This window comes from Ursus americanus, chromosome 19, assembly GCF_024610735.1.
Source record: "Ursus americanus isolate L20-20 chromosome 19, mUrsAme1.1.p, whole genome shotgun sequence".
NCBI lineage: Eukaryota > Metazoa > Chordata > Mammalia > Carnivora > Ursidae > Ursus > Ursus americanus.
In genome coordinates this window covers 13843376-13858293 of record NC_142145.1, presented here as the reverse complement: position 1 = coordinate 13858293, position 14918 = coordinate 13843376, and the positions used below count along the sequence as shown (strand labels likewise).

Below are 14918 nucleotides of genomic sequence, written 5' to 3'. Positions count from 1 at the left end.
AATTAGAAACCCAAAACTTAAAAACAACATTCTCACAAAAAGAATGCAGGAAAAAGTACAATAATCAAGTTTTGATAATATGAACCCTATTATATGGTGCTTTAGCTTTGAATCTTGAAGCACATTTCCCAGCCATTATCCAAGTCTTTTCCTCGCAATAAATCAGATGCTGATGAAGCTGCACGAACCACTCGTGCCCATCAGACCTGTCCCACCCGGTTTCCCAAGGCAGTACATGCCATCACTGCTACACAGGATACACAGAGAAGATTCTAGAATTCTAACCTATCGACAAGAACAGCAGCAAATCAAAAACATCCCCCTGCAGCCTCAATCTGGGCAATTCCATTTAGAAAGTCTAATTTCTCTAACTCAGATTTCATTTTGTTTCTCCATCCCAACCCCTTCCATCCCCCAACCTCCCCTCTACAATCATCTTCCTTTGTTAAGAGGGCATTTTTTGGACGATATAATTATATAAGAGACAAAGAAGACAAACAGCAGAGCAAGGAGGTATTTCAGCAGGAGACTATGTGGGGAATTTATGGAGGATCACTCACTGCTTTCAGCTTGATGAACAGAACCTGAGCTCTGAAGTCCCCTATCACACCCGCCTTGGAGAAGTCTCTCAGAACAAGCACCCCATTTCACGGACCGGAGTTCGATGCGTGAGGGCAAAGCACTGAGACTGAGAAGAACTGTGGTTTAACTTAACTTACTAACTGGCTAATGCCTTTATCACCTTTCTGTCCCCTCTGGATTTTGTGGGGGTAATGAGCGTACCAGGATGACAGACATAAACTAGGACCGTTCCAGGTAAACCTGTACTTGTGGTCACTGTGTGCAGAGGGCAGCTCCCATTACGAAAAGCTCAAATTTCTACAGCATAGTTTTTACCCATTATAGCATGAATCAATTATATGATATTTTAATAAGTATCATCAATAAATTATAATACTGAAACATGGAGTTTATACCCTTTCCTCATGGCTAGTACTGCAGAGTGGGGGTCATCAAAGCATTCTTGACCTGCGAGGGCTAATGCACCATTCTGTTTCCCTTGGTTTGAATGATGCTCAATGTTTGTCTTATGCATCTATAGTCTCTCTTTCTGCAATTATTTTGTGCTCTGATGAACACTTTATTCCCATGATGGTTGTGTAAAGGAATGCAAGAAATAGGCCTGGAGGTACCACGCAAGTGCCAGGAAGAACGTCATGCTAGATGTTAAATACAAGTTTTGCAATGGCTCAAAGCCTCTTTTAAAAAGGATCAAGCAAGCACAGGTAACAAAAATAAAAACAGATAAATCAGACTACATAAAAATTTAAAACTTTTGTGCATCGAAGGACACACTCAACTACTTCTGGCTCACTCCCTCCTGATCAATATTTCTTTATCCTTTAAATCCTAAACGTGTATTATCAAAACTTTGCAGTGAATGAATGGTTCCAAAGCCACTTTTAAAAGAGAGTTTATGAGGGTCACAAAACAAAGACTTTGGGAAATTCCCTGTAAGTAGAGGCAGTGAGGGGCAGTGGGGATTCTACAGCCTTGGTTACTAAAGTGCTGCCCTCCAGACCTGCTCAACCGTTTCCCAATCTGTGACATAAGTGAGTCACAATCTTCTTAGCGCCACACTGTCCTCAGCGTGAAAATGAAGACTGTAAATACATCTACTGTGAAGAATATCTACATTACAGCGCTGTGCTAATAAGATCGCATGAAATAATGTGTTGGAAGACCCTTAAACACTGCAGCATGACACAAAGGTTCGTCATTTGTGGAGAGGTGTGACTGGGGCAATCCTTTGACTGACATCCTGGACCTCCTATTCAAGTTCAGCTTCTGTCTTATTTTGCCTTTACCTAATGTAAACCGATTCCCCAGTCTCTGAGCTGCCTTCCTCATGTCTTTCAGCACTCCTATCACAAATAACCAACTGCTGGGCATGTGGACTCTGTGTTGCAATACACAGCCTTGCTCTGACCTTGTGCCTAAGTCTCTGCCTTGACTCTACTCTGTAAACAAGCTTACTCCATTTGGGCTCCAGTACTGGCTCCAGAACCCCAGCTTTGACAGAGGGTAATTAGAACTGATGTATAGAGGGACATTCACTCCTTCCAACTATAATATCATTTCTCACACTCATGAGTAAAATGAAATGGCAATAAAATCTCAGAGACAGGTGAGGGTATTCCATGCGGTTACTGCCTGTATTTCTCCTTTCCTTTCTAACGAAGCTTGAAAGAATGGTCTACACTTAAACTCTACTTCCTGACTTCCCATTTCATTTATTCCATTTGCTGTAATTTTTATCAGAGTCATACATGCAGTACTAAAAACATAAAATAGTGGCAAAAGATTTATGATGAAAACCGACAATCCTCATTCTTCCTTCCCCACTTCTCAAGAAAAACTGCTTTGGCCACTTCTCTTTTTAGATCTTCTGGTGGTTACCTCCTTACCATGAGTTAGTATCTTTATATTGCTATTTACTGATACATCAATTTAAAACATTATATATCAAGTCCCTGCTAGGAAAGAGGAGAATTGAGCCTCAGTTCTCAGTTCAAGAGAACTGAGCCCACCATTTTGTCTGGAATATATCTTACTCATTTCACTTTTAGTTATTTTTTCTTCTATTAGTTTTTCTTCTATTTTTCCTTATGAGTCATCTTTGAGGAATAATTTATATGTAGGCAAATGGAACGGCTTTAAGTGTCCAGTTAGATGAGTACTGACACATGGTACAGCATGTAACCATCCTCACTGTTAAGACTGAGAACATGTCCATCACCCCCAGAAGTTCCACATTCCCTTTTGCAGTCAAGCTCACCCTAACTCCCAGTGCTAGAGATGGACGATGGTGATATTGCACAACACTGTGAATATACTTAATGTCGCTGAACTGTACACTTAAAAAAAGTTAAAATGGTAAGTTTTGTTATCTATATTTTACCACAATTGAAAATAAAAAGTCTCAAAAAAAAATAAAAATAAAAAATCTCACACACAAAAATACTATATTTTACGGGAATATGTTCCAAACAAAATTCTGGCATATGTCTAAAATGAAAGAAAATTAATCAAACTTCAGAGAGAATAAGGAGAGGTATGTCAAACACAAGGAACACTCTGAAGGATAAAAAGCAGAACCACAGAATAAAATCAATACTAATTGCTGCCTTTACTGAAGCTTCTTCGATGCCGGGCACTGTGCTCAATGCCCCATGTGGAGTCATCCATCCAGACGACTACACGAGACAGGGGAGAGATGAGAGGGATTAAGTCACTTGTGGATGGTCTCGCTGCTAAAATGTGGCAGAAGTTGTTCAAGCCCAGGTGCTCTGGTCTAAAGCCCATGCTCTGATCCACTGTTTTGTCTGGACACTTTGGGATCAGAGGGCTGGAGAGAGAGACATCAACTTTCCCTAAGCATTCAAGCTTAAGGGCAATGAAAACAAAACGATCTAGGGACACCTTTCACGTGTCTGGCACATATGGAATGAAGGAGATTCAAATCAGATGAGGCAGGGAGGCAAATGTGTATTAAATAAGAAAGCAGAACCAGGAGTGAGCTAAGATATAGGAACGGAGGAGAGAATGTCTAACACAGTCTCACCCAAACCTACGCCAATTCATAGCAACACAAGTGCTAAATAAATATTGACTAAATGAAATAAAATCAGTCTATAAAAATGTATTATCTCCGAATGCATTTGAAAACAAAAAGGCAAAAAGACCGACTTTGCTTTCTCTCAAAGAAAATAAATTTAACAGATTATGGCAATCATTCACGTTCAAATCATAATAAAGAAAAAACTGACTTTTTGTTCAGATTATACTTTAACACCATTGTAGGTCTCACTTGTTAAATGTTCTCCTATTAAAGATTCTAAGAGGCAGATAATGATTACACACAATTTAAATTGCCACATAAAATCCATACTGCTACTGAGTGCTTCATTTTTCTAAAGAGACTGAGAGATTATGAGGACAGACTCTGAAAACCCAGATCAGATTGAAGCAGTTTCTCTTGCACCTTCCCGCTGTCCTATAGTTTTCTCCAGAGTCGGCATCTATCCCCACGTCGCCCCAAGAAAACACTTGCTAACGTGTTAATGCTAAGAATTGGAGAGACATGTCTCACTTCCAGAGGCTTAAAATAATTGCTACTTGCTATGTTTACCTCAAAATCAAATTGATACCTTCTACTAAGATGTCAAATTATTTTTTTCACTGTACTCTTAAGGATGTTAATGTGAATATATACTGCACCTTGTTCCAATATCAAGCCAGCTGCCATAATCCTTGACCAAGAAGAAAAAATGCTGTAAAATAAAACAAAATATGACTCTGTTAAAAACAAAGGTATTTTGATTCAGATGAAAAACAATGTTATTTTAGGATTATGAGTTTCAGACTTCTGACCTCTCATAACCACTATCTGACTAGAATCTATACGAATATCTCCTTTACAGAAATTTTTGCTTGGACTAAAATGAGTGATAGCCTAAAAGCCGATATAGCATTACCATTCAATCAAATGAACACAAAACTGATATTTAAGAATAGCTAAAAATAAAGATAACCAACTTAATTTTTTAAAGTAAGCTCTAAGCCCAATGTAGGACTTGAACTCAAGTCCCTGAGATCAAAAATCACAGGCTCTACTGACTGAGCCAGCCAGGTGTCCCAAAGACAACCAGTTTTAATAAAAGACACTAAATAATATCAAAGACCTCAGTGAAAAAAAGCCAGTCATCCACTTATCAAAAATATCTACTAATAGCCTACTATATGCTAATCACTGTGTTAGGTCCTGGAGATAAACTCTTTTGGGATTTGTATAACCCAATGAATAATTCAATCAAATTATCAGATGTGTGTGTGTGTGTGTGTGTGTGTGTGTGTGTGTGTGTGACAGAGAGAGAGAGAGAGAGAGGGAGAGAGATGAGTGTTATCATTGGAAAAGACAGGCAATTATGGGAGCACAGGGGAAGGGGTACATAGCCCAGATGTAGCATAAGGGAAGGCTATCCCAATAAAAAGTCTACAAGTCTAAGTAAAAAATAAGAGTCAGGTGAAAGAGGAGTCTGAGGAGATCGGAGGAGAAGTATGTTTCTGACATAGGGAGAAACCTACATAAATGTCAAGAGTCCAGGGGGAGTGCGGCAGGTCCAGTGAGGAGGCGGTGTGGAGAGAACAAGGTGGGAGACGATACCAGTCAAGTAAGCAGAAGCGAGGCCACAAATGGCTTTGTAAGCTAAAGTAAGCAATCTGACTCTAAAAAATTAATCAGAGAATTTAAATTCCCTTCTACTAACATGTCCTGCTCATTTGCCACTTTGTGAGCAAAACTGAAAGCTGATTTGTTCTAACATTATTATGTACGGTTAATTTCAGATCTATATTGGATATCCAGTTCAACAGAACACAAAAATACTCTCATCTAAATCAAGTGACCAAGAATCTGATTGGGAAGTTACCCTACTTGGTGTCCCTAATCAATTCTAGCATAGGATGTTATATAGTGAAGAATTAGCTTACCCAAAAAGAAATCTGGCCTTTGCCTTCAGCTATCTGGAGTGACTTCTGGGCCCATGGAATGTCATGCCTGATGGGAGGATTTTGCCTGGGGGGCCTTAGCCACTGGACAGTCTAATAATGTGATTTATATTGGGGGCTTTGGGCCACATGGTATCAGTTCCACCGCTAGAAGGACTGAACATTAAAGGACAGTCATGGGAACAAAATGTGATTGATCCCCATTAAAAAGTTGACACCAAGGCTCTGGCGAGCCTCATTGGCAGTATTCCCTCTGAATATCGCACATCAATGCTGGAAGAGTAATGCTGTCCCAACTCCATTGGGAGAGGAGGACCAGAGTTCCACAGTCGGACCCTTCCTAGACTCTGCCTTCTGAGTCTCTTCCCTTGGATAACTTTGATCTGTATCCTTTCCTATAATAAACCGTAACTGTGAATATAATAGTTTTCCATAAATTTTGTCCTTCTAGCGTATTATCAAACCTGAGGACAGTTTTGAGAAGCCCCCGAACTTGTAGGTGTAAAGTAGGTTCTTTTTCTAAATACACTACATACAAGAGGCCCACCTGCATGCTCCTTACTCAGAACTCCCTTACGAGAGTCATTAACTTGGTAACATCTTCCCACTTGAAAAGCTCTACTTCTTCTTTCCTTCCTTCCCTCCATTTTCTCCATCTTAGAGAAGGGTTAGAAAAATCAACATTTCAAGTAGGAAAATGAAGTATTACCTAAATCTAAAATTAGCTTTTTCTGTGAACTTCCTATAGAAGGCTCATTTCAGACACAATGCACCATGGAAGACTAGGTATAAAATGACAGATGCAAATAAATCAAATAAGAAGACTTTTGACACCTTCAGAAGAACACCCTTCCTGCATAAGTCACATAAAAAGAAATTAATTTATATTAAGTGTAAATTATGCCAGCATTTACAACTTAATATCTAAAGATTTCATGCACAGAAATGCATTCAGATTTCTCTTGATTAAATCAAATCAGCACTTAGCTTCTCAATCTTATTTATACTGAATATCCAATAATGCCTTACCAAAGCCATAATGTCTGATATGATGAGAACCATGAGAAAAAGGCTGGAAAAAAAATAAAGAAAGATTACACATAATAGAACAGGCACATTTTTAAAGCACATTAAAATAAAAATGAGAATAATCAAATAATCCTCTATTAGTATTTTTGCTTCTGAAAATACTACTTTGGACAAGGGCTCTTTTCACATTATAACGGGCAACTATCCCACAGTGATGGTCTGGAATTCAAAAATGCTGTTTAACATTTTGAATATTTATTTCAATGGCAGGAAAGGGATGTGAACTATGATTTTTATTTATTTTTATTTATTTATTTTGGAGAGAGAGAGAGGGAGAGGAGGAGGGAGAGGGAGAGAGAGAATCCCAAGCAGGCTCCATGCTCAGCTTGGAGCCTGATGTGGGGCTCCATCTCACGAACCTGAGATCATGGCCTGAGCTGAAATCAAGAGTTGGACCTTAACCAACTGAGCCACTCAGTGTCCAGAATAATGATTTTTAATTAAACTTTTTATTTTGAGATAATCACATGCAATTACAAGAAATAATATAGAGGGATCTCATGTACCTCTGGCCTAGTTTCCTCCAAGGTAATATCTTACAAAACTATAGTACAATATCACAACCAGGATATTGACACTGGTACTGTCAAGATATAGAATGTTTCCATCATTATAAGGATCCCTCATGATACTGTTTTATAGCTACACCTATCCTCCATCCTTAACCTCTGAAAACCACTAATCTGTTCCCCATTTCTGTAATTTTGTCATATCAAGAGTGTTGTAGAAGTGGAATAATTTACATGATACTTTGTAACCTGTTGGGATTGTATTTTTTTCACTCAGCATAATTCCCTTGAGATTCTTCTAAGGTATTGTAATGTATCAGTAGTTTGATCCTTTTTATTGCTGAGTAGTACTCCATTTATGGATGTACCACAGTCTGCTTAACCATTCAAACACTGAAAGACATTACAAATAACACTGCTATAAACACTTGAGTACAGTTTTTTATGCAAACATAAGTTCTCATTTCTCTAGGAAAAATACCACAGACAGTGTAATTGTTGGATCTTATGGCAGTTGCATGTTTAGTTTAATAAGAAACTAAAACTCTATGGGACGCCTGGGTGGCTCAGTCCGTTAAGCATCTGCCTTTGGCTCAGGTCATGATCCTGGGGTCCTGAGATCGAGTCCCACGTTGGGCTCCTTGCTCAGCAGGGAGCCTGCTTCACCCTCTGCCTGCCGCTCCCCCTGATTGTGCTCTCGCTCTGACAAATAAATTAACAAAATCTTTTAAAAAAATAAGAAACTAAAACTCTTTTCAGAGTGGTTACACACTATATTTTCCCATCTGCAATATATGGAGCATTTTCTTTGCATCTTTACTGGCATTTGGTGTCACTACTTTTTATTTTCAGCTATTCTTTTTTTTTTTTTTTTAAGGATTTTATTTATTTGACAGAGAGAGAGACAGCCAGCGACAGACGGAACATAAGCAGGGGGAGTGGGAGAGGAAGAAGCAGGCTCCCAGCAGAGGAGCCCGATGTGGGGCTCGATCCCAGGACTCTGGGATCATGCCCTGAGCCGAAGGCAGACGCTTAACGACTGAGCCACCCAGGCGCCCCTATTTTTAGCTATTCTGATCACTGTATAATGATACCTCACTATGGTTTTAATATGCATTTCCTTAATCATTAACGATGTTGAACAGCTTCAACTGCCGTCTATATGTGCTCTCAGGTCTTTTACTCATTTTCTCATTAAATTGTTTGGTGTTTACTGTTGAGTTTTGACAGTTCTTTATATATTCTGGATAGTAGTCCTTGGTCGGATACATAGTTTGTAAATATTTTCTGCCAGTATGTAGCTTGCCTTCATTCTCTTAACAGGGTCTTCTTTTTCATAGAGCTAAGCTTTTAATTATGATGAAGTCCAATTTATCAATTTTTCCTTACATGGATCATGGTTTTGGTGTCAAGCCTAACTTTTTCCTAGCCCAAATCTCAAAGATTTTTCTCTTATACTTTTCCTAAAAGTTTGAATCTGTGGTTTATTTTGAGTTAATTTTTATGTAAGGTGTAAGATTTTGGTCAAGATTTAAAAAAAAAAAAAAATCACAGCATGCCTACTTGATTTCCTTAACAAGGCAATGAAGAACTTAATGCTCATGTGTAATATAGAATCTTAGCTTTTTTATTAGCAGAAGAAATGGCCAAAATTCCCTCCACCATTAAGATATCACAGTAAGTAGATAATTAAGGGGGAAAATTCAAATCATTTTTGTCATCTAGCGCTTTTCTCTTAAGTCCAAACAGAAAACAACAATGAAAAGTGTTCTCAGATTTTAAAATTTCTACATACAATACAGAACTGCAAGAAAGCTGTAGATTTCTCTGATCTTATTTACAAGTTTAATGTTCTAAAAAAGTCTTTACTCCAGGGAAAACTTATGGGATCAATTATTGAATTGAATTACACAGTTCCATTTCAGTACACTTATTCTAAAATCACCCTTGACTTCTCTTTTAGACATAACTGTTTTTCTAACTATAGGTCTGAAATATAGAAATGTAACTCAAGGGGCGCCTGGGTGGCACAGCGGTTAAGCGTCTGCCTTCGGCTCAGGGCGTGATCCTGGCGTTATGGGATCGAGCCCCACATCAGGCTCCTCTGCTATGAGCCTGCTTCTTCCTCTCCCACTCCCCCTGCTTGTGTTCCCTCTCTCGCTGGCTGTCTCTATCTCTGTCAAATAAATAAATAAAATATTTAAAAAAAAAAAAAAAGAAATGTAACTCAATAGTTCACATACACAGACATATAGCACAAGTCAGACTTATATCTAATTGAAGCATTATGTATCATTAAAAATAAGTCTGACACAACAGACATACAATAAGGGTGTTAAACTAAGAGTTTGTGGAGAACACAATGGTCATTCAGTACAACCTCCTGAACAAAAGCACCAATTCTCAAAGTAACAATCCCAATGAAAGTTCCGTCTAGCATGGGCTTTAACAGTTCCAGTTACTGAATCCACCCCAATTTACACAGCCCCAATAACTACAAAATGCTTTCCTTCTTTGAATCAAAATCAGTGAAACAAAAATTCCACCCTTCGGCTCTAGTTCTTCTGAGAAAGAAGTACAAAGAAACCTATACATTAAGTGCAATCCCTATCAAAATACCACCAGTATTTTTCACAGAGCTGGAACAAACAATCCTAAAATTTTTTTTTTTATTTTAATGATTTTTTTATTATATTATGTTAGTCACCATACAGTACATCCCCGGTTTCCAATGTAAGGCTCGATGATTCATTAGTTGTGTATAACACCCAGTGCACCATGCAATACGTGCCCTCCTTACTACCCATCACCGGTCTATCCCATTCCCCCACCCCCCTCCCCTCTAAAGTCCTCAGTTTGTTTCTCATAGTCCATAGTCTCTCATGGTTCATTCCCCCTTCTGATTACCCCCCCTTTCTTTATCCCTTTCTTCCCCTACCGATCTTCCTAGTTCTTATGTTCCATAGATGAGAGAAATCATATGATAGTTGTCTTTCTCTGCTTGACTTATTTCACTTAGCATTATCTCCTCCAGTGCCGTCCATGTTGTAGCAAATGTTGAGAACTCGTTCTTTCTGATAGCTGAGTAATATTCCATTGTATATATGGACCACAACTTCTTAATCCAGTCATCTGTTGAAGGGTATCTCGGCTCCTTCACGATTCAGCTATTGTGGACATTGCTGCTATGAACATTGGGGTGCATATGGCCCTTCTCTTCACTACGTCTGTATCTTTGGGGTAAATACCCAGTAGTGCAATGGCTGGATCATAGGGTAGCTCAATTTTTAACTTTTTAAGGGACCTCCACACTGTTTTCCAGAGTGGCTGTACCAACTTGCATTCCCACCAACAATGTAGGAGGGATCCCAAAACAATCCTAAAATTTGTATGGAACCACAAAAGACCCCGAACAGCCAAAGCAGCCTTGAAAAAGAAAAGCAAAGTCGGAAGCATCACAATTCCAGACTTCAAGCTATATTACAAAGCTGCAGGCATTAAGACAGTATGGTACTGGCACAAAAACAGACACATAGATCAGTGGAACAGAACAGAAAATCCAGAAATGGCCCATAGCTATATGGTCAACTAATCTTTGACAAAGCAGGAAAGAATATCCAATGGAAAAAAGTCTTTTCAACAAATGGCGTTGTGAAAACTGGACAGCAACAAGCAGAAGAATGAAACTGGACCACTTTCTTATGCCATACACGAAAGTAAATTCAAAATGGAGGAAAGACCTAAATGTGATATAGGAAACCATCAAAATCCTAGAGGAGAACACAGGATCTGACATTGGCCATAGCAACTTACTAGACACATCACCGGAGGCAAGGGAAACAAACGCAAAACTGAACTACTGGGTCTTCAAGATAAAAAGCTTCTTGGGGCGCCTGAGTGGCTCAGTTGGTTGAGTGTCTGACTCTTGATTTTGGCTCAGGTCATGATCTCAGGGTTGTGAAATCGAGCCCCTTGTCGGGCTCTGTACTGGGTGTGAAGCCTGCTTAAGGTACTCTCTCTACCTCTCCTCTGACCCTCACTCCCTCTCTCCTTCTCTTTCTCTTTCTCTCTCTCTCCCTGAAAAAAAAAAAAAAAGATAAAAAGCTTCTGCACAGTGAAGGAAACAATCACCAAATGAAAAGGCAACATTTGAAATGGGAGAAGATATTTGCAAATGACATATCTGATAAAGAGTTAGTATCCAAAATCTATAAAGAACTTCTCAAACTCAACACCCAAAACAAATAATCCAGTTAAGAAATGGGCAGAAGACATGAATAGACATTTTTCCAAAGAAGACATATAGATGCCTATACGTGGCTTTCATGTGAAAAGATGCTGAACATCACTCATCATCAGGGAAATACAAATCAAAACTACAATGAGATATCACCGCACACTGTCAGAATAGCTAAAATTAACATAGGAAACAAGAGATGTTGACGAAGATGTGGAGAAAGGGGAACCCTCTACACTGTTAGAGGAAACACAAACTGGTGCAGCCACTCTGGAAAACAATGTAGAGGTTCCTCAAAGAGTTAAAAATAGAACTACCCTACCACTCAGCAATTGTACTACTAGGTATTTACCCGAAGGATACAAACATACTGATTCAAAGGGTCACAGGCATCCTGATGATAATAGTAGCATTATCAACAATAGCCAAATTATGGAAAGAGCCCAAATGTCCATCAACAGATGAATAACTAAAGAAGATGTGGTATATGTGTATACAATGGAATATCACTCAGCCATCAAAAAGACTGAAATCTTGCCATCTGCAGTGATGTGGATGGAACTCGAGGGTATTACACTAAGCAAAACAAGTCAGTCAGAGAAAGACAGATACCATATGATTTTACTCATATGTGGAATTTAAGAAACAAAACAGATGAACATAGGGGAAGGGGGGAAAAAGAAAGAGAGGGAGGCATACCATAACAGACTCTTAACTACAGAGAACAAACTGAGGGTCAATGGAAGGAAGGTGGGCAGGGGATGGGTATTAAGGAGGGCACTTGTGTTGAGCACTGGGTTTTACATAAGTGATGAATCACTAAATTCTACTCCTGAAACCAATATTACACTGTATGTTAACTAACTAGAATTTAAATAAAAACTTGGAAAAAAAAAAGAAAGAAAAAAAAGAAATCCAATTTAAATGCGGGGTGCCTGGGTGGCACAGCGGTTAAACTTCTGCCTTTGGCTCAGGGCGTGATCCCGGCATTCTGGGATCGAGCCCCACATCAGGCTCTTCCGCTATGAGCCTGCTTCTTCCTCTCCCACTCCCCCTGCTTGTGTTCCCTCTCTCGCTGGCTGTCTCTATCTCTGTCGAATAAATAAATAAAATCTTTAAAAAAAAAAAAAGAAATCCAATTTAAATGCAACAGACTTTTAAATATCTTTTTTGAAGTTTGGTTTGGTATTTTGAAATGTTTTTCTAAAACCACATTTTTTAAAAAAGATTTTTATTTATTTATTTGACAGAGATAGAGACAGCCAGCAAGAGAGGGAACACAAGCAGGGGGAGTGGGAGAGGAAGAAACAGGATCGTAGCGGAGGAGCCCGATGTGGGGCTCGATCCCATAACGCCAGGATTATGCCCTGAGCCGAAGGCAGACGCTTACCGACCCAGGAGCCCCTAAAACCACATTTTATTGTAGGACACAGATGATGTTCTGCAACCCTAAGACACACCTGATTAGCAAACTTACTATCTTCTCAGCCTCAGTTTCCTTATCTAAAGAATGGGCAGAGTAATACCTACTTCATAGCACTGTTGGGAAAATTAAGCAAATAATATATGTAAAATATCTAATACAGTGCCTGCATATGGTAGGTGCCTAATATATACTGATTTCTTTTTCACTCCTTGTAACAAAAACTTTAGATAAAATTAAAGACACAGTGAAAGATACAATCTCTGCCATTTCAGAGTTCATAGGATGTATGTTAGTTTGCTTGGGCTGTCATAACAAAGAACTACAGACTGGGGGGGGGGTTCAAGAACAACAATGTATTCTCTTGTAGTTTTGGAGTCTGAGTCTGAGGTCAAGGTGTTGGCAGGGTGCTCTCATTCTGAGGCCTCTCTCCTTGGCTTGGAGATGGCCATGTTCTTCCTTTGTGTTCACATGGTCTCTCCTGTTTGTGTCCTAATCTCTTCTTCTTATAAGGACACCATTTTATTGGACTAGGGCCCACCATGACCTCATTTCACCTTAATTATCTCTTTAAAGGTCCTATCTCAAATATACTCAACATATGATTTGCTGGTGTGGGGATGGGGGAGGGCACACAATTGAGCCCACAACAGGATGCGAAATAGAAAAGTAAGAAATAGTTCATCACTGGGCACCTAGGTGGCACAGTCAGTTAATTAAGCATCCAGCTCTTGGTTTCAGCTCAGATCAAGATCTCAGGGTCATGAGATAGAGCCCTACACCAGGCTCCATGGTCAGTGTGGAGTCTGCTTAAGTTTCTCTCTTCCTCTCCCTCTGCCTCTGCCCCTTTACCCTGCACGCATGCTCTCTCTCTCCCCACCTCTCTAAAATAAATAAATCTTAAAAAAAAAAAATAGTTCCATCACTGTATGAGTTGCCTAACTTTAGCTAGGAAATTGAGGGGAGGGCAGCTGGGTAAGAAAAGTTCATCAGCGAATATGATGTCTAACACTCAATTAACAAGAGGGAAAAAGCTTTTCCAGAGCAAATTTTGAAGTATTCTGTAGAGAGAGAGGAACAGAGAGATTGTCCAAGGCCACACAGCTAAGTGAGAAGGCAGACTTTTTTTTTAAGATTTTATTTATTTATTTGAGAGAGTGAGTGAGAGAGAAAGTGAGCATGAGCTGGGGAGGAGCAGAGGGAGGGGGAGAAGCAGACTCCCGCTGAGCAGGGAGCCTCATTTTGGGCTCAATTCCGGGACCTTGGAACCATGACCCAAGCTGAAGGCAGACGCTTAACCCACTGAGCCACCCAGGTGCCCCAAGGGCAGACTTTCAGTATAACGAGTCTGGCCTCAGAGCCTGTGCTCCTAGCCATGATGCACATTGTCTCCCCAAGGCACTATCTATTCTCAGAAGCCTTTGGCATTCTCACCATTTTCCCTTTAATGTGGCCTTTGTCTCCCTTGCTTATTCAAATATTGTTTAAACAAGAAGCATAAATGTGACACAGTGTTTAATACTTATGGTGATCAACCTACTTTGAAATTAGGATGGGATAATTGCTCTCCTTGTTCTGGAAACAGTATTTCCATTAAAAGCTGGTTAGTTTTGATATTTTATCTCTAAGATGTTTTCAAGCTACTGAGTACATAGATCCTATGAGTCTGTCCCATGAATACTCCTTGATTCAAGAAATAAATGCATGCTACTGGTTTTTTATACAAATGATAATGAATGTTACCTCTTATCACCTCCACCAACCCACTAAAGTCATTCACCTCTGATGGTCACCTCCAACCATCTCCCTGCTTTTGCTCTTGTCCTCCTACAGGTGATTAGCCATAGAACAGACAAAGGAGCCTTTGAGACCTTCCAGTGGCTTCTTGCCACAACTAAGAAAAATTTGGAAGTCCAAACTAAGGCCGAAATGGCCCCACATGATTTGGCCCCTGCCTATCTCTCCAACCGTTCTTCCTACAGTTCTTCTGCTAGCACACTCTGCTTAAGGCTGGCCCTCCTGCTGTTCTTCAAATACTCTACACGTGGTCTCACCTCATGACCTTTGTACGCCCCACGCCCTCTCCACC

At 39.6% G+C, this 14918-nt stretch overlaps 1 protein-coding gene across 2 annotated transcripts in view; it reads right to left on the bottom strand.

Moving 5' to 3' along the window:
* PIGN (phosphatidylinositol glycan anchor biosynthesis class N) overlaps positions 1-14918 on the bottom strand; it is a 111606-nt gene that overhangs the window by 4390 nt on the left and 92298 nt on the right. For both annotated transcript variants that reach the window (XM_045790217.2, XM_045790218.2), the window contains 2 exons: positions 6601-6643; positions 4282-4334 (listed from right to left, as the gene is read on the bottom strand). In XM_045790217.2, coding sequence (XP_045646173.2) covers positions 4282-4334; positions 6601-6643 — 96 coding nt within the window. The remainder of the gene's footprint in view (positions 1-4281; positions 4335-6600; positions 6644-14918) is intronic.